The 21,076-nt window shown below is 33.1% G+C and overlaps 1 protein-coding gene and 1 pseudogene across 1 annotated transcript; both read right to left on the minus strand.

The window, feature by feature from the left end:
* Positions 1 to 483: 483 nt before the first annotated feature.
* Positions 484 to 3,404, minus strand: LOC148762898 (putative disease resistance protein RGA1; annotated as a pseudogene).
* A 3,981-nt stretch (positions 3,405 to 7,385) lies between these two features.
* LOC148762899 (putative disease resistance protein RGA1) lies at positions 7,386 to 20,242 on the minus strand. The gene is made up of 3 exons (XM_088806661.1): positions 17,805 to 20,242; positions 14,860 to 14,866; positions 7,386 to 7,708 (listed from the first exon to the last, which is right to left on the minus strand). Exons 1-3 carry the CDS (start codon positions 20,097 to 20,099, stop codon positions 7,386 to 7,388), a joined length of 2,625 nt encoding a protein of 874 aa, XP_088662787.1. The 5' UTR covers positions 20,100 to 20,242.
* Between the last annotated feature and the right edge of the window lie 834 nt (positions 20,243 to 21,076).

Genomic DNA, 21,076 nt, shown 5'->3' on the forward strand with positions numbered 1-21,076 from the left:
TCCTTTTAAAGCATATTCTATGTTTGTATCTATACACAGTTTATTGTTTTATTGCTATAAAAACTAAAATGTATACAATAAATGTTCAAAAACAACAAAAAGAAAAAAAAAGATAATGAGACATAGTAAATTAACTTTTTATTTTGAAAAAAAAAATGAAAATAGAAATAAACAACTGCCACTTATCTTTCAAAGTTTAGATTGCTTTATTCTGTTTGGTAATTCCTTTGGAGATAGTAACACATTGCTACTACTTAGTTGATCATATTAATATTAAATATTGCTTGGCTAAAGGAAGGGGAATCTTAAATACTGATTTTTGGACTACCGACTAAAATCAATTGCTGCATCATTTCTCTGACAAGATTTATAAAACAAATAAACAAAAGAATCGTGTTTTATTGGCTGATATATAAATGGAGGAAAGAAAGAAAATTGTACAAAAAAAAAAAGAAAGATGGAAAAAATAGTTGTTACCTAGTTTATCGTCGTGAGGCTGTTCATTTGTTTGATGTGATTTCAAGGCGATCAATAAGTATACGAGATGCATGAGAAATCTTGGCCCAATCCTCTCCGCTTTCTGGTTTGTATCTTTCGCTCAAAATCGGACATCTTTCAATCTCCAATTCTTTGAGGCATTGCATCCGCTCTGGCAGTGATGACAAATTTGGGCAGTCCGAAATCGCCAACCTTTCAAGTGATGTGAGATTCTGTCTCTCTGGAAATGTTTTTAGATTTTCACATTCCTCAAGTATCAGGAACCGCAAAGTGTTGGCAGATCCCACAAGAAGCCATTGGGGTAGTGCCTCCAACTTTGGTAACCCTCCAATGCCTAATGTTTGAAGGCGTAACCGACTGCCAATGTGGTAATCTTGACTCTCAACTTCATTGCCTCTCCCTTCGGATCCCAACGTCATATCAAGATGGGAATTTTCACAATCCACAATTACCAGAACTTTCAACGTGGTCAGGGCTTCAAAACCCTGCGGCAGTGAGATCAAGTTCTTGCAATTAGCAACTGCAAATGTATGAAGGGATTTGAGGTTTTGAATCCCATCAAATAAATATTCTAAATTTTCACAATTACTGATCATCAAATGTCGAAGAGATTTCAAATTCTCAAATCCATTCTTAGATAGAGACTTCTGTTCTGTACTTATCATTAGCAGTCTAAGACTGATCATATATCTCAGATTTTTGGGCGACTCTTCAATTCCACCACAAGTAAGAAGCAAAGTTTGCAAACATGGTAACTTACATATAAAGTTTGGAAGTTTCTTGATTTTGAAGTTGTCATTTAGGTTGAGATACCTTAAATGCTTCAATCTGTCAATCCTTTTGGGCAATGCCTCAAAACTAGATCCTTGTAGATCTAGTACTCGTAAATTCTGAAACCTTGGAAGACATTTCTTTATAAATGATTCACTATTAGGGTCTTCTTTCATATTTTTAAAATGAAATGTGCGTACATGACATAACTTATCAATATCAGAAAAACTAGAAGAGTTCTCAAAAAAATCAAAATTGTCAAGGCACAAATGTTGAATTCCTGGAACAATAGTTTGCTTAAAAGAGTTTACCACAGAACACTCGTTCTTTGCCATTGACAATGCAAGATCACGTAAAAGATCATGCATTTTAAAAGACTGTATAGACAAACTTTGATCAAAATCTTGGAAAAAAGATCTTGATGACAGGTTATTCAAATAACGCCTGCCAATATCTTTTGAATCTTCATTTTCATTGGAGGAATGAAGCAAATCATGAGCCATCCAAAAATGGATCACCTCCACATCATTAAATTCATAATCTTTCGGAAATATCGAAAGATAAGCAAAACATGGCTTTAAATATGGAGGCAATTGATCATAACTCAATTTCAAAACAGGAAAAATTATTTTTTCCTCTTGCACTAATTTCCACATCTCACTATCTCTCACAAATTTCCAATCATCTTCTGAAGTTTTGGAGAGAAGTAAGCTCCCAAGTGTCTTCAAAACCAAAGGCACTCCATTGCATTTTTTAACTATCTCTTCCACAATTTTTACTAGGTTTTGGTATTGATTGATTTCCCTTTTTTTGATGCAAATTGGAGAAACAAACACAAAGATTTCTTTTCAGGAAGACCTTGCAAATTGTGTGTTGGGATTGTGCCCATGATCTCTGCAACTTGGCTACTACGAGTGGTGACTACAATTTTACTTCCCTTAGCTCCTCCCACCAACAATTGTTTTAGTTCATCCCATTTGATATGATCCTCGTTCCATAAATCATCCAAAACGAGTAAATACTTTTTCTCATCTAAACAATCTCGAAAGACCTTTTGTAATTGGTGTAAGTCCATGCTACTCCAATTTCCATCGAATCCCTTTGCAGCTTTAATTATTTTTATCATTAATTGTTTCAAATCAAAATCATCTGCAACACATATCCACTTTTTCAACTCAAAATGCCTATCTATACATTCAGCATTGTACACCAATTTTGCAAGGGTAGTCTTTCCGAGACCTCCAATTCCAACTATAGGAAGGACAGGTATGTGTTCCCCATCAGTTGGATCTTGCATCAAGGCGTTTATGATTTTTTCTTTGTCTTGATCTCTACCAATGACATCTGCTGCTTGCACAAAGGAGTGGGTCTCCCTGTCCAAGCCCATAAGATGCCTAGTTCCATAATGTCTTTCAGCAAGATGAAAATTAGCTTTCAAAGCGGCAATCTCCCCAAACCTCTCAGTAACTTTTTTAATCTTATGGGCCATCCTAAATCGAAAAGCAACTGGGTTTGAGCTTGAAAAGAAATTGCGTACCTTCTTTACGATGTTCCTCTGTTTCAAAACTTGCCTCCGCCATGCTTCGATCTCAAATTCATCTAGTACATCTTCTGCATCGTAACAAGCATCTTTCAGCTTTTGCAACCAATTCCGCAGCTGATTATTATGAGCTTGGTTTTCTTCAGCATCTAAGAGCACATCTTTGACAGTGGTCAATATGTCATTAAGCCTTTGAAAGTCAATTTGCACACCCCAAGCTAGGGAAATTTCTTGATAAGCAGCAGTGGCTAGTTTCTCAATAACTTTTTCTACAATGTTAAAGGCAAAGGTGTCAGCCATGAATTTTTTGAGGTGGTGAACAAGGAGGAGGGAAAGGAAAAAAAGGAGCAGATGGAGAAGATAATTTGTGTGAAATGGTGTATGTTGCTACTGACTGACTATATATCTTGAAGCAAATAGAATTCTGATGGATCACAAATGGAAGAAGCAGCTGTGAAATGAGATTGAAAGAGAGAGAAGGATGCGATCAAGCCCAATTACACTTCTGATTAATTTATAGTTAAAGTTTTCGCTTAACTATTCGTTTATTTAGAATTTCCACCCATCTTTTCTTCAGCCTGTTAGCTGAGTCATAAGTAGCATCACTAAGTTTCATAAAATAATCCTCCTTTTACTACGGCAGCTCAATTATCCATTGGAGCAATTGCTTTTCCAGCCCATGCGTGTTGAAAAAGAAGGCACAAAAAAAGGGCATGTCAGAGATTAACAATTACAAAGTGTTTTTAATCTTTAAAGAGCTTTTAAATTTTATGCTGCTAAGCTGTTATTAGTCTTCAAACCAATTGCACACCCCCTTCTTCACGTGATCTAAAATGGAAACGCTAAAATTGAGTCCAGGGGTGCACCTGGCTTGCCACGTGTTTTGATTGCTGGGTTGTCATTTCTTTGTTTTGTTTGTTGCCTTGACTGAAATCGAGATTTCGCTTGCATCTTCTTTCTTTTGGATTTAACATCACATATTACCTTTAAAAAAAAAAAAAAAACATCACATATTATGTTTATTGCTTCATTGTAAAAGACTTTATTTTATGTACTAATTTATACTTATTATGTTTTCAGTAATTTCATTCTTTCTCCCAACATGCACTAATATTAATTACCAAACATAACTTATGTTTGGTTAATTAAGGCCTATAGGAAATATTTTTTATTTAATGTATTTTTCCTAAATTAAAAAGAGTATTAATTCATTTGATGAATATCACCTTAACTAGAGTCTATAGACACTATTTAACATTTTGTTATGTCTTTTCAATTTTTAAAAACAAAACAAAGTAAAAATTTTGAATGCATAATAAAACAAAATATAAAAGACAGAACGAACCCTACAAAATTTATTTTCCGTTCCTCCGTATGTTGATTTCATGAACCAAATAAGGCTTATAAGTTTGACTGGATGATCAATATGCTTAGTTCTTCTCTGTAAGACTTTTCTAAGACTTCATTAATTTTTAAATGTCTCCTATTACAAACAGGACAATTTTTTTTTTCATAATTAAATTTTTGAGACTTGTTTCAGTCGTCTACTCTCCAATTATGAATAAAATTATTTACCCTTTCCATACCCTAATCAACCTTGGTTCATGATTTTTAACCAACAATTTTTTTTTTATGATTAACCAAAAAATTTTGTAAAGAATTTCATATGAAAAAGAAAAAAAAAGGATTAGAGAAATGGTCAATAATTATATGAAGCTGGAGGCCTGAAGCTTGAAGAGAAGCCCAACTTGTTTCTTCCAATATATAGAAATTAAGTTTCAAATCATTTGACAATCAAGTTTTGAATAAGGCAGGACAGACTACAGAGCACGAATTACTCTTGCATGTACAAGTTTATATTCTTGTCAGTTTTATAGCCTTCTTCTATTGAATGTAAAAAAAGGGCATAGTAATAAAAATAAGCCTTCAAACTATGACATAATTTTCAGTCAAATTCTTTTTATATATGTAAATCGAGTCTTCTATTTTATTTTTCTATCAAATGAACCCAATTTAAATAGAAAATACTAATGTAGCTATCGGCCAAATAACTTGAATAAATCACATCAATAATTTGACACAAGTTGAGAGCAGCGTCTCCTGGATGCTTACATTCTCAGCGCGAAGAGTCTCAATCTCTTTGATTGGCCATTGAATCAATTGCTTTCTAGTTTTACTGAGCAGAATGTTTCTAGGAATTGACTGTCAAGCACAGATTGCATTGCAAAATGAGTATTATCAATTTTCATATATGTATATATATTAAACGAGGGATGAGCCAGTGAGCTAATAAGAGTGAATATAAAAATTAAAGTTGGATTGCCTGAAGCCCTGACCATCCTTTCTCAAGGGCATTTGCATTACCTCCATCCCTGCTATCCGGCCCCATGACAGTCGCCTCTTCTTAGAGCTGTCATAAAACGTCTTGAAAGCATGAAATTTCCCATAATGATATAGAAAACAAAACTGCTGTCCAAGAAGTCATTTTCAGCCGAGAAGTTGTGTGTTTGGGGTGTGTAACTTCCTAATATATAGTAATCATTTCCATTGAAGCTTGCATTTAGCACATACTTGGTAAGTTCATCTTGTGAAGAAGTGTTAACTCCATAATTTCCATTTATGCTAACAGGATAAAAATCAGGACACTCAAACATTCCAGTCTTTGCTGATGAACGAAGTGGATTTGTACTCCTAATCCAGTTAACAAAGTCTTTATATACTGATAGGCATCATATATAATATTAAAGAGGGAAATGCATCCGTTTTCGCAAAGGAAATTCAGCAGACCATCATAGGCTTACACAGACCAAGAATTTTGTTTTGGACAGAGCAATACGTAAGAGAAATTAGGTCTGATGAATTAATGTGAGAAGAATGTCCTGCAAACTTAGAAACAAAAATGTGGTAGCCCAAAGTCATTAATAAACAGCTTTGAATTGTTCCGCTTCTTCAAAGTCTTTGTTCCGCGTAGTTGCAAAATGTCTCTTTCATTTTACTAATGAACCTTCTTTGCTCTTTCATTTTTATATATGGTAAAAAGACCTAGTGCTGAAGTCGATTCAGGAAGGACCTATTTTCATAACAGGGAAAAATCAAAGTTATTAGTAAATGTTTATGAATATTAATTCCATTAATTCACAATTCATGATTGAGTCCTATATATGTGAATGAGGAGTTTAATTGTATTGAAAAGCGTGAGACAATGAAAAGATAATGGAGTAAAGCCAAACTTGCGTTTAGTAATACTGTTGCATAAACAAATGAAATTATCAATTAAGTAATAAGTAAATACATAAAATAAAGTTTTAACAATATAAAAGTGAACAATATATAAAGTGACTTTAAGGCCAAAAAGACCTAGTGCTTTGAATTGTTGCGCCCCTTCAAAGTCTTTCTTCCACGTAGTAGAAAAATATCTCTTTCATTTCCTTAATTAACCTTCTTTGCCCTTTCATGATTATAGATGGTAAAATGACCTATTTTCATAACAAAGAAAAATCAAAGCTATTAATAAATATTTAATAATATTTCATTTACATATATAGATAGGATTCACAATTCATAAGTAAGTCTTACATAATTGAATGACAAGTTTAATTACTTTAAAAAAAATGACAAGTTTAATTGTATTAAAAACGTGAAAAAATAAAATAAAAAAAAAATAGAGTAAAGTTAAACTCGTAATTAGTAATATTGTTGCATATTAAATAAGTAAGAAGTAAATACATAAAATAAAGTTTTAACAATATAAAAGAGTGAACAATAATGTGACATTGAGGACCCATTTGGCACAGTCCGACTGCACCACATGGGGCACCGTCCCTATGTGCCTCATGGGGCTTAAATCCAAAAGAAAGAAGAGCCAGACCCAAGGCAACAACCAACAAACCAACTTTGAACAAAACATAGGAAATTACAACTCAAATAAATTACAAAGAGGACAAGTGGCAAGCCGGGAATGCCCGATGGACTGACCTTTGGGGATTACATGAAGACTACTGCCAATCCAACACCATTAAATGCAGACGTGCCCTGCGATTCAGTAACACCAAATGAGGTAAAATTATAAAGAATGTTACATTGACCAACATTTTTTATTAAAAGTAAGATGTAAAACGATAAGTTTTTTCTTTTAAATGTGTATTCTATGTTTGTATCTATACACAGTTTATTGCTTTATTTCTATAAAAACTAAAATGTATATAATAAATGTCCAAAAACAACAAAAAGAAACAAAGAGCGAGGAATAGTAAATTAAGTTTTTATTTGAGAAAAAATTGAAAATAGAAATAAACGTTGCTTGGTAATTCCTTTGGAAATAGTAACACATTGCTACTACTTAGGTGATCATATTAATGTTAAATATTGCTAGGCCAAAAAAAAAAAGAAAATCTTAAATACTGATTTCTGAGCTACCAACTAAAGTCAATTGTATCATTTATCTGACAAGCTTTATAAAAAAAGTTAAAAAAGAATCATGTTTTATTATTTGATACATAAATGGAGGAAAGAAAGAAAATTGTAGAAAAATAACAGACGGAAAAAGCAATTCTTAATTAGCTAATTGTCAGGCTGTTCATTTGTTTGATGTGATTTCATGGCCATCAATAGTAATACGAGATACATGAGAAATCTTGGCCCAATCCTCTCCGTTTTCTGGTTTGTATCCTTCGCTCAAAATCGGACACCTTCCAATGTTCAATTCTTTGAGGCATTGCATCCGCTCTGGCAGTGATGACAAATTTGGACAGTCCCTAATCACCAACCTTTCTAGTGATGTGAGATTCTGTCTGTCTGGAAATGTTGTGAGATTTTCACATTCGACAAGTGCCAGCAACTGCAAAGTGTTGGCAGATCCCCCAAGAAGCCATTGGGGTAGTACTTCCAACTTTGGTAACCCTCCAATAATTACCATTTGGTAACTCTTAAAGGAAATATTTACTTGTTGGTTTTAATGATATATTTTTTAAGTGATTTTCAGCTTGGGTTTAGGGTTACAATGTGATAAAAAATTGATGCTTATTTTATTAAAGTTTATATTTGATTTAACAAAATTTTACAAAGTTTACTGGTTTGTCACTTTCCCCAACTAAAGTTTAGTGTTAATCTTGTTTAAAGAACTTTTTGGCAGTTGAATTGACAGCCAAGTTTTGCTGCAAGCACAAGTATAATTTTCTTTGTATACTATTCAGTTTAACTTATGCGATTCCCATTTACATTTCCTATGATTTAACTTTGGTTGTTGCCTTTTAGTTTAATTGATCAAAATATGTCTTGCTGCCTTGTGATTTCTGTGTAGAAAAATTAGAAACCATTCAATGAAATCTTATCGGCCTTTTCACTATGGAGAGTGCTGTCATTACATAAGCAGCAAAAACATTGGCAATCAAAGTCTCACGCCCATTAAGTCGAGTTAAGACTTTTCTAAGCCTTTTCAAATTTATTGAAATTTATTGAAGTTAACACAATAATTTTGTCAAATTTGCTTTTAATGGAATAAAGAAGAGAAGAGGAGAAATGATGGAGTTGGAGAGAGATAAAAGGAGAGGAGAATAAGAAAACCTTAGAGTGAGGTGAGCGGGAAAAAAATTATTACTTATGTATTTTTAAAAAAATTATTAATATTTAGTTTTATCTTATATGTATTTTTGAAGAAAATTTTTAATATTTAATTAAGATTTTAATTTTACTTTATTAATGAGATGACATATTTTGATAGTTTGACAGTATATAGAAACTATACGCTGTTAGTGTATTAAATATAAATCTCATTCTTAATATAATTAATTATATTATTATTATAAAAATATGAAATCTCTCTTAATTTAAAAGCTAAAGTCCTTATTTGGGTGACTTTAGCAAGCGTCGACTTGGACCACATTTAAAAGTTTACAAATCACTTTCTCACATTAAAGTTTTTTGTTTTTTTGAAATAATATCAGTACAAAAAACGACCCTTCATAGGCATTATTGCAGTGGAAACACGACAAAGTAGTATTGCACTAGAAACACGGTAAAGGGACAAGACCCCTTCCTTGGTGTCACTGCGTATGCAAGACATTTAGCAATTTACTAGGTTGTATCTGGGATGAAACTGATGCAACAACAACCCTCCCCCCACGGTGACAACCAAACATCACAAGCTCTCAGGAACATCCCATAACAACCTGATTTGAACGTATATCCTGAACAACAAAAGTAGAGAAAAACACAATCTGCACACTGCACAAATCATAACCAAGAAAACTGCCCTTGCTTCCCTACACAGGAATTACATTCAACGGTCCTGGTGAGATGACAACAAAACATTGTAATACATTCAAGGTCTATTTCACAACACATGACAACAAAAATCATATTTCCATCACCTCAATCAGCAAAGCAAACACAGAAAATGCAGAAAAGAAAAGAGATACCAAGCCCATAGGTGTCCACCGTATAGATCGGATTTGGCGCCAGTGACGATTCTGATCATTGCGTTTTTTTGGGTAAATTTCATCAGAAATCGTTGACAATGGTTAGGAAGAGAACCCGTTGGATTTCCACCAGAAATTGCTGACGAAATTTGTTCGGTCGAAAAAGGGCTTACTTTTAGTAATGACGTCTTGGGAGAGTTTCCCTCTCTACGTTCACTATTCTTCAATTCTAATTAATTTAGTTAATTGGTAACCTTTCCTTTTAAATCCTTATTTCTTTCTTTGTTATTTGATTAATCTTAATTAGTTTTGAGTTTAATATGTATTTTGAGTTTTTAACCGTTTGAGTCGCAATTAAATGTCACGTGGCCAGCTATAAATTCACGTCACATTTTTTAATTTTTTAATTTCTCCAAAACTTTCCATTTTAGAACCTATCAAAGTCACAGCACTAATAACTGTCTTATAAGCTTAGTTAATGTCACATCATGGTATCAACAATTTTAGCATAACATAATACTAATTAGACTGATATTAATAAGTTTTGAAAATATAAAGATTTCGTTTAGACAAATTAGATCAAATTATACAATTAATCTTTATACTCTATCAAAATAGTGAATTTAGTCATTATACAAGAATTTGTAAAAATTGAGTCCTTATACCTTTTAAAATTGATAATGTCAATCCAATGTGTTAAAAATTTTCAATTATCTATATTCATATAACGTTTCGTTGTGTTCATGTGACATTAAATTTGATAACATGACAATGATGATGTGACATTTCACAAATGATGTAATAGTAATATCAATATAACGTGAACAAGTACTAACATGAATTTTATAACTCAGACATAGAATTATCTAGTGTGAGTTAATGATTTTAAACAGGATTAAAAAAAACAAATTAAAATTATGAATAGGTTTTTAGGATTTAGGAAAAAAGTATTGTGAGACAGTGAAGAATTAAATTTTTGTGCTCTATAATTTAAAGCGATGAAAGGAATGTTGTGAAATAAATGAAAAATGTCACGTCATCATTAACATATCATCGTATTTAATGTTATATCAATAAAAAATGCCATCTAAACATAAATAATAAAAACATTTTAATACTGTTAACAATTTGACTAACATGTCAATTTTAAAAAATATAAGGATTCAATTTTTACAAATTAGTATACAGAAACTAAATCCACTATTTTACCAAAGTACATAGAGTAATTGCATAATTTAACCTATAAATTATAATAAAAAACTCAATTTAATATTTTAATAGAGTATGAAGACTAAATTAAACATTTTGATAAAATATGAGGACTAAAAATTTAATATTTTTATAAAGTATAGGGATTAATTTCATAATTTAATCTAATTTCTTTATTCGGTTATTGTTGGTTTGTTGGCTTGAGCTTGGACTCAGGATTCTTCTTTCTTTTAGATTCAACTTTACTGCTTATTGTTTCGATCATTGTTAAAAACTGTACTAAAAATATCTATTGATCATGTTTCCAATAATTTTGTATTTTTTTATTGTGGGATAATGCTAATTAATAATCATATTTTTTATCTTTAATTTTTTTAAATATAAGCACAAATTTTGACACTAAAAAAAATTAATTAAAAATAGGAAACTTTATGAAAGAAATCTTAAGATTTTTTTTGTTCCTCCATTTATTGTTTTCCTTCTCTCACTTTCGTTCTCATTTCACAGCTGCTTCTTCCATTTGCAATTAATCTGAATTCTATTTGCTTATCAAGAAATTTCTCTCTGCAGCTCTCCCAACGTTTTCTTGTTCTCCTCGTCTTTATCTCTCTCCAACTCCATTATTTTTTTTTCTTCTTTCATTAAGAACAAGTTTGGTAAATTGTGCAACTTCAAGAGTTAAAGATTTCAAAGAAATTTTTACTTATTGGCTTTAATGATATATTCAGTTTTAACTTATGCGATTCCCATTTATATTTCCTATGATTTAACTTTGGTTGTTGCCTGATTTCTGTGTAGAAAAATTAGAAACCATTCAATGAAATCTTACCAGCCTTTTCACAATGGAGAGTGCTGTCATTACATAAGCAGCCAAAACATTGGCAATCAAAGTCCCAAATGGAATCCAGAATCCCTTACTCTCCTAACCCAATCCCATACTGTCCTAACCCACGTCCATTAAGTCGAGCCAATACTTTTCTAAGCCTTTTCACTATTGAAGTTAACAAAATAATTTTGTCAAATTTGCTCTTAATGGAAGAAGAAGAAAAGAGGAGAAATGATGGAGTTCAAGAGATAAAAGAAAAGGAGAACAAAAAAAAATTGAGAGGGAGTTGGAGAGGAAAAAAATTATTATTTATGTATTTTTAAGGAAAATTATTAATACTTAGTTTTAACTTCTTATAAGATTTTAATTTTACTTCATTGATGAGATGAAATATTTTGATAACTTGACATCAATTATAAATCTTATTTTAATATAATTTATTATATTATTATTATAAAAATATAAAGCCTCTTCAAATTTGAGACCTAAAGCTTTTTCTTGGGTGACTTTAGAGTTGGCTCTGACCACATTTACTCTAAGTTTGCAAATCACTTTCTCACATTAAAAGTTTTTTGCTTTTTTTAAATAATATCAGTACAAAAAACTTACCCATCATAGGAATCGCGTGGAAACACGGCAAAGTAGTATTGCGGTAGAAACACGGCAGTAGTATTGCAGTAGAAACACGGCAAAGTAGTATTGCAGTAGAAACACGGCAAAGGGACAAGACCCCTCCTTAGTGTCACTGCGTATGCTAGACCTTTAGCAATCTGCCAGGTTGTACCTGGGATGAAACTGATGCAACGGTAACAACCAAACATCACAAGCTCTCAGGAACATCCCATAACAACCTGATCCGAACATATCCTGCACAACAAAAGCAGAGAAAAACACAATCTGCACACTGTACAAATCATAACCAAAGAAAACTAACCTTGCTTCCCTACACAGGAATTACATTCAAGGGCCCTGGTGAGATAACAATAAACCATTCTAACACATTCAAGGTCTATTTCAGAACACATGACAACAAAAATGATATTTTCAGCACTTCAGTCAGCAAAGCAAACACAGAAAATGCAGAAACCACACATCAATTCTAATTAATTTAGTTAATTGGTAACTTTTAATTTTAAATCCTTATTTCTTTCTTTGTTATTTGGTTAATCTTAAGTCGTTTTGAATTTAATGTGTATTTTGGATTTTTAACTGTTTAAAGAGCAATTAAATGTCACGTGACCACCTAAAAATTCATATCACACTTTTTAATTTTTTAAATTCTCCAAAAATTTCCATTAATGTGTATTTTATATCTTTAATTTTTTAAAACAAAAACACAAATTTTGACAGTAAAAACTAAAAATTAATTAAAAATAGGAAACTTTATCAAATAAATCTTAAGATTTTTATTGTTTTCCTTCTCGCGCTTTCTTTCTCATTTCACAGCTGCTTTTTCCATGTACGATTCATCTGAATTCTATTTGCTTCAAGGTACATCGTCAGTCAGTGGCAATAAATAGCATTTCACACAAATTGTGTTCTCTTCTGTTTCTTTCTTTCCTTTTCCTTCCCCTTGTTCACTACCTCAGAAATTCATGGCTGAAACCTTTGCCTTTAACATTGTAGAAAGTTTAGTTCAGAAACTAGCCACTGTTGCTTATCAAGAAATTTCTCTAGCTTGGGGTGTCCAATCTGACTTTCAAAGGCTTAATGACATATTGACCACTGTCAAAGATGTGCTCTTAGATGCTGAAGAAATCCAAGCTCATAACAATCAGCTGCGGAATTGGTTGCAAAAGCTGAAGGATGCCTGTTATGATGCCGAAGATGTGTTGGATGAATTTAAAATCGAAGCATTGCGGAAGCAAGTTCTGGGACAGAGGAGCATCGGAAAGAAGGTAAGTCATTTCTTTTCAAGCTCGAACCCACTTGCTTTTCGATTTAGGATGGCCCAAAAGATTAAAAAGGTTACCCTGAGATTTGGGGAGATTGCTGCTTTGAAAGCTAATTTTCATCTCGCTGAAAGACATTATGACACTAGGCATGTCGTTATGGGCCCGGACAGGGAGACCCACTCCTTTGTGCAAGCAGCGGATATCATTGGTAGAGATGAGGACAAAGAAAAAATCATAAGAGCTTTGATGCAAGACCCAACTGATGGGGAAAATATCTGTGTCCTTCCTATAGTTGGAATTGGAGGTCTCGGAAAGACCGCCCTTGCAAAATTGGTGCTCAATGATGAAATCATAGATGGGGAATTTCAGTTGAAAATGTGGGTTTGTGTTTCAGATGATTTTCATCTGAAACGATTAATTGTAAAAATTATTAAAGCGGCAAAAAAGATCAATGGAGATTGGAGTAATATGGATTTAGATCAATTACAAAAGGTTTTACGAGACTCTTTAGATGGGAAAAAATATTTACTCATTCTAGATGATCTGTGGAATGAAGATAATATTAAATGGAAGGAATTGAAACAGTTGCTTGTGGGAGGAGGTAGGGGAAGCAAAATTGTAGTCACCACTCGTAGTAGCCGAGTTGCAGAGATCATGGGCACAATCCCAACACACAATTTAGAAGGTCTTCCAGAAAAGGAAGCTTTGTCTTTGTTTCTCCAATTTGCATTCAAGAAAAGGGAAATGAATCAATACTCAAACCTGGTAAAAATTGGGAAAGAGATAGTTAAAAGTTGCACTGGAATTCCTTTGGCTTTGAAGACACTTGGGAGCTTACTTCTCGGCAAAACTTCAGAATATGATTGGAAACTTGTGAGAGATAGTGAAATGTGGAAAGTAATGCAAAAGGAAAACAACGTTTTTCCTGTTTTGAAATTGAGTTATGATCAATTGCCTCCATATTTAAAGTTATGTTTTGCTCATCTTTCAGTCTTTCCAAAGGATTATGAATTTAATTACATGGAGTTGATCCATTTTTGGATGGCTCATGATTTGCTTCAATCCTCCAATGAAAATGATGACCCAATAGATATTGGTCGTCGTTATTTGAATGATCTATCATCAAGGTCTTTTTTTCAAGATTTTGATAAAAGTTTGTCTAAACAATATTTTTTTAAAATGCATGATCTTCTACATGATCTTGCAGTGTCAGTGGCAAAGCATGAGTGCTCTAGGATAAACTCTTTCAAACAAATTATTACCTCAGGAATTCGACATCTGTACCTTCAAAACTCTGATTTTTTTAAGAAAAATTCTTGTGACTTTTTTTATATTGATAACTTATGTCATCTACGTACATTTCGTTTTGAAAATATGAAAGCAGATGCCAAAAGTGAATCATTTATCAAAAAATGTCTTTCAAGATTTCAAAAGTTGCGAGTGCTAACTCTACAAGGATCTAGTCTTGACGTAGTGCCCAAAAGGATTAGTGGTTTGAAGCATTTGAGATATCTCGATTTAAGCGGCAACTCCAATATCAAGAAACTTCCCAATTTCATATGTAAGTTACTGTGTTTGCAAACTCTGCTTCTCATTCATGCAGGAATCGAAGAGTTGCCCAGCAATATGAGATACATGATTAGTCTCAGAATGTTATCAATAAGTACAAAGCAAAAAGATCTATCCAAGAATGGACTTGAATACTTGAAATCTCTTCGGTATTTGTTATTTGCTAATTGTGAAAATTTAGAATATTTGTTTGATGGGATTCAAAATCTGACATCCCTTCATACATTGATAATAGTTGATTGCAAGAACTTGATCGCGCTGCCACAAGGTATTAAAGCTTTAACCCCGTTAAAAATTCTGGTGATTTCGAATTGCGAAAAGCTCCATCTAAATATGATATTGGCATCCAAAGCGAGAGGAAAAGAAGATGACAGTCAAGATCACAACATTGGCAGTGGGTTACGCCTTCAAACATTAATCATTGGATGGTTACCAAGGCTGGAGGCACTACCCAATTGGCTTCTTGGAGAATCTGCCAACACTTTGCAGATCCTGGTAATCGAAGAATGCAAGAATCTCACAACATTGGCGGAGTGGCAGAATCTCACATCACTTGAAAGGTTTAGTATTGGGAAATGCCCAAAACTGTCATCTCTACCAGAGAGTATGCCTTGCCTCAGAGAATTGAGTATTATGCATTGTCCCATTTTGAAAGAAAGATGCAGACCAGAAACAGGAGAGGATTGGGCCAAGATTGCTTACGTCTCGAACATACGGATTGATGGCTCTGCCGGAGGGTATGCCGTGCCTCAAAGAAATGACTATTATGCATTGTCCCATTTTAAACGAAAGATGGAAACCAGAAACAGAAGAGGATTGGGCCAAGATTGTGCAGCGTAACGACTCGCTAAGAAGTAATTTTTTCCACTTTTTTTCTTGAATTTTCTTTCTTTCTTTCTTCCATTTATACATATTAAATTGAGTTTTATTTGTTTTATAAATTGTCAGTGAAATGATACAAGTGATTTTAGTGGTTAGTCTGGAAATCAATGTTTTTAAGACTCAATTAACAAGTAATATGATCAACTAAGTAGTAGCAATATGTTACTTCATGCTTACAATACTGTTATTTCAAAAGAAATTGCAAAACAAAATAAAGATATTTAAGTTATGAAAGATACATGGTACATAGTTGTTTATCTTCATTTTTCATTTTTTTTTTTTCGTTATTGTTTTTGGACTTTTATTATTCATATATTTTAATTTTATAGAAATAAAATAATAAACAATGTAGGAACAGATACTAGTTCAATATACTCCAAAAAGAAACTTATTTTTACAAATAATAAAAGATATTGCTATTAAGTTTATGTGCACATTTATTATCATGTTTCAATTGGGTTTCGTCCCTTTTAAGAGGTACCATGGTATTGTTTTTAATTATATATTTCTTCATTCTTATTTAAACATATTAATGATTTTTTTACTAGTTTTTTTCTAAAAAGAAAATCAGTAAAGAGAATAATAGAACCATTAAAACTTAAAAACTAACGTAACAAATGAAAAAGTGACTGAGTAAAGAACCTTTTTTATTTAAATAAAGATGACTTTTCCGAAATAGCAACTACATTTTTTCACATCCTAATATACCATAACATGTTGGTGTCCATTTTAGCATTCTTTAGAGATTTTGCTCATCCATTGTTAATTTGTTATTGAGTGGCAGGGCGCATGTATCTCCATTTATTGGTACGTAATTGGACTGGACTTCTCATGGTGGCTGCACCATTCTTCACGTAACCACTAAATATGATTCCACTAAGTATGTCCTGATTGTTGGGTTGTATTCTAGCTAGTTGTGTTATGGACCTATCTGAAATTTGATGCTTGTTTGTGGGCTGTGATTTCCTTGTTTTGTTCAATGTTGGTTTGATGTCTTGGGTTTGAATTCAAGATTTGGCTTCGTCTTATATCTTTTGGATTCAACATTGCTGTTTGTTGTTTCATTAATAAAACTTAATTTTACGTTTAGGTGTATAAAATAATCTTTCTTTACTTATTGTTAAAAATAATTTTACAGAGATTTGCGTTCTGGTTGAACTCTCAGGAGTCAGCCTATGGGGCTTAGGTTAGATATTGTAAACCCTTCTTTCAAATCAGTATTGTATCTCTGTATTGGATATACTGATCATAGGCACCAAATATAATATTAAAGAGGGAAATGCATCCATTTTCGCAAAGGTAATTCAGCAGACCGCCACAGGCTTACATAGACCAAGAATTTTGTTTTGGACAAAGCAATACGTAAGAGAAATTAGGTCTGATGAATTAATGTGAGAAGAGTGTCCTGCAAACTTAGAGACAAAATGTGGTAGCCCAAAGTCATTAATAAACAGCTTTGAATTGTTCCACCTCTTTAAAGTCTTTATTCCATTTAGTAGAAAAATATCTCTTTGAATTCACAATTCATGATTGAGTATTATATATGTAAATGAAGAGTTTAATTACATTGAAAAGTGCGAGACAATAAAAAAGTAATTGAGCAAAGTCAAGCTTGTAATTAGTGACAAGTAAAAACATAAAATAAGGTTTTAACAATAAAAAAGTGAACAATAAAGTGATATTAAGCCCAATCCAAAAGAAAAGAAGCGCAGTCCAAATATTGAACTCAAAACCAACAAAGAACAAAACAAGGAAAGTACATCCCAAACAAGTGGCAAGCAAGGAACGACCATGGACTCATTTTCAGGGAATTCAAGAAAGAGTTCTTCGGTCTAGCCACTAAGAGAAGCCCAATCCAACATCTTTAGCTGGAGACGTACCCTGCCATTCAATAACAGCAAATTAGGAAAATTGACCAACAACTTTTAGTGAGATATTAAGATGTAACAGAATAACTTTTTTTTCTTTTAAAAGTGTATTCCATGCTTGTATCTATACACCATTTGTTGCTTTATTTCAAAATCCGCTCTGGCAGTGATGACAAATTTGGGCAATTCGTAATCACCAACCCTTCACGTGATGTGAGATTCTGTCTCTCTGGATATGTTTTGAGATTTTCAGTCCTCAAGTATCAGGAACCGCAAAGTGTTGGCAGATTCCACAAGAAGCCATTCGGGTAGTACCTCCAACTTTGATACCCCTCCAATAGCTAATTCTTGAAGGCGTAACCGACTGCCAATATGGTAATCTTGACTATCATCTTCTTTTCCTCTCCCTTCGGATCCCAACGTCATATTAAGATGTAGCTTTTCACATTCCCAAATTCCCAGAACTTTTAACGCGATTAAGGCTTCAAAACCCTGTGGCAGTGAGATCAAGTTCTTGCAACTATGGATTATCAATGAATTAAGAGATTTGAGGTTTTGAATCGCATCAAACAAATATTCTAAATTTTCACAACCAACAATAATCAAATGCCGAAGAGATTTCAAGTTTTCAAGTCCATTTTTAGATAGAGACCTCTGTCTTGTACTTATTACTAGCATTCTGAGATTGATCATATACCTCATATTTTTGGGCAACTCTTCAATTCCTTCACACGCGAGAAGCAGAGTTTGCAAACATGGTAACTTGCATATACAATTTGGAAGTTTCTTCATTTTGGAGTTGCCATGTAAGTTGAGATACCTTAAATGCTTCAAACTGCCAACCTTTTTGGGTAGTACCTCAAAACTAGATCCTCTTAGATCTAGTATTCGTAAATTCTGGAATCTTGAAAGACATTTCTTGATAAATGATTCACTGTTAGAACCTTCTTTCACATTTTCAAGAAGAAATGTGCGTAGATGACATAACTTATCAACATCAAGGAAGCCAGAAGACTGCTCCTCAAGAAAATCAAGGTTGTCAAGGCACAAATGTCGAATTCCTGGAGCAATAATTTGCTTGAAACAATTTACCGTAGAGCACTCATTCTTTGCCACTAATAATGCAAGATCATGTAGAAGATCATGCATTTTAAAAGACTGAAAAGACAAACTTTTATCAAAATCTTGGAAGAAAGATCTTGATGATAGGTTATTCAAATAACGCCTACCAATATCTTCTGAATCTTCATTTTCAATGGAGGAATGAAGCAAATCATGAGCCATCCAACAATGGATCACCTCCACATCATTAAATTCATAATCTTTTGGAAATATGGATAGATCAGCAAAACATGGCTTTAAATATGGAGGCAATTGATCATAACTCAATTTCAAAACAGGAAAAATGCTTTTCTCCTCTTGCACTAATTTCCACATCTCACTATCTCTCACAAATTTCCAATCGTCTTCTGAAGTTTTGAAGAGAAGTAAGCTCCCAAGTGTCTTCAAAACCAATGGCACTCCATTGCATTTTTTAACTATTTCTTCCCCAATTTTTACTAAGTTTTGGTATTGATTGATTTCTCCTTTCTTGGACGCAAATTGGAGAAACAAACACAAAGATTCCTTTTCGGGAAGACCTTGCAAATTGTGTGCTGAGATTGTGTCCATGATCTCTGCAACTTGGTTACTACAAGTGGTGTCAACAATTTTGCTTCCCTTAGCTCCTTGCACCAACAACTGTTTCAATTCATCCCATTTGATAGGATCTTCATTCCATAAATCATCCAGAATAAGTAAATACTTTTTCTCATCTAAACAATCTCGAAAGACCTTTTGTAATTGCTCTAAATCCATATTACTCCAGTTTCCATCGAAACCTTTGGCAACTTTAATGATTTTTATCATTAATTGCTTTAAATCAAAATCATCTGAAACACACACCCACATTTTCAACTCAAAATGCCTATCTACATGTTCATCATTGTACACCAATTTTGCAAGGGCAGTCTTTTCGAGGCCTCCAATTCCAACTATGGGAAGGACAGATATGCCTTCCCCATCAGTAGGATCTTGCATCAAAGTTTCAATGATTTTTTCTTTATCTTCATCTCTACCAATGATATCTGCCGCTTGGACAAAGGAGTGGGTCTCCCTGTCCAAGCCCGTAACAAGATGCCAAGTGTCATAATGTCTTTCAGCAACATGAAAATTAGCTTTCAAAGCAGCAATCTCACCAAACCTCTCAGTAACTTTTTTAATCTTATGGGCCATCCTAAATCGAAAAGCAACTGGGTTTGAGCTCGAAAAGAAACTGCGTAGCTTCTTTCCGATGTTCCTCTGTTTCAAAACTTGCCTCCGCCATGCTTCGATCTGAAACTCATCTAGTACATCTTCGGCATCGTAACAAGCATCTTTCAGCTTTAGCAACCAATTCCGTAGTTGATTGTTCTGAGCTTGGTTTTCTTCATCATCTAAGAGCACATCTTTGAGAGTGGTCAATATGTCATTAAGCCTTTGAAAGTCAGTTTGGACACCCCAAGCTAGGGAAATTTCTTGATAGGCAACAGTGGCTAGTTTCTCAATTAGTTTTTCTACAATGTTAAAGGCAAAGGTTTCAGCCATGAATTTTTGAGGTGGTGAAGAAAGAGGAGGGAAAGGAAAGAAAGCAACAGATGGAGAAGATTATTTGTGTGAAATGATATCTGTTCTGACTGACTATATAACTTGAAGCAAATAGAATTCAGGTGGATCACAAATGGAAGAAGAGCTGTGAAATGAGAATGAAAGAGAGAGATGGATTTGGTGAAACCTAATCACGCGTTGACGTGAATAGACTTGGAATGGAAGATATTTATCACTGTTTACCAACATCTGTACTTTTTTATGAAAATGGCCTCCAACGGGTAATTGGCTGCCACCCCTTGAGGACAAATTTTTTTTATTTTATAATGATAAATAAATATCTATTTATATATTAAAACTAATTTAACTAGTTTTTTAATGACATTTTATAGGCTGACACTTAAGTATAGTAGCATAAATATTTTGATTTTGTTTTCCAATTCTTTGTGAAAAATAAAAGTAATGCTAATAGTAAGCACGTAATTTAACTGATGTGTAATTTTTTTTAAAAAAATAATTTTATTAATCTCAATGATTCACATATTATTTCAAATCTCTTACTTATTTGTCAAAAGATTTTTAATAATATAATGCTTAGCTGATCACAATGTTATTAGTTCTTTAAATGTTAAACATTGTATACTGATATCTAGATTAATAAGGCTAGCGTATAATTACAAATTCTGAACTAAAAACAGTACCTTCTCGTTATAAAGAATTGAAAATAAATCATGAAAAATGGAGACAATTGAGAAAAAAAACAAAAAACGAGAACTTGTTCAATTTTACTATATTAAATTGCATTACTGTTAAGATATATAGGGGGGGGCATGAACAATGTTGGTCCAATCCTCACCGATCTGGCGTTTGCATCTTGGGATCAAAATGGGACAATGCACAACATTCAATTCTTTAAGAATGGCATGTCACCCTTGAATGTCAGTGTCACAATCTCAAAATTCAAGGCCAGGAGCCCG

The sequence above is a fragment of the Theobroma cacao genome, chromosome 5, assembly GCF_053813885.1.
Source record: "Theobroma cacao isolate CCN51 chromosome 5, ASM5381388v1, whole genome shotgun sequence".
NCBI classification, from domain to species: Eukaryota; Viridiplantae; Streptophyta; class Magnoliopsida; order Malvales; family Malvaceae; genus Theobroma; species Theobroma cacao.

Excerpts from the sequence above, each read along its gene's own strand:
- LOC148762899 (XM_088806661.1), bottom strand. The coding sequence starts at position 20,099 with ATGGCTGAAACCTTTGCCTTTAACATTGTAGAAAAACTAATTGAGAAA.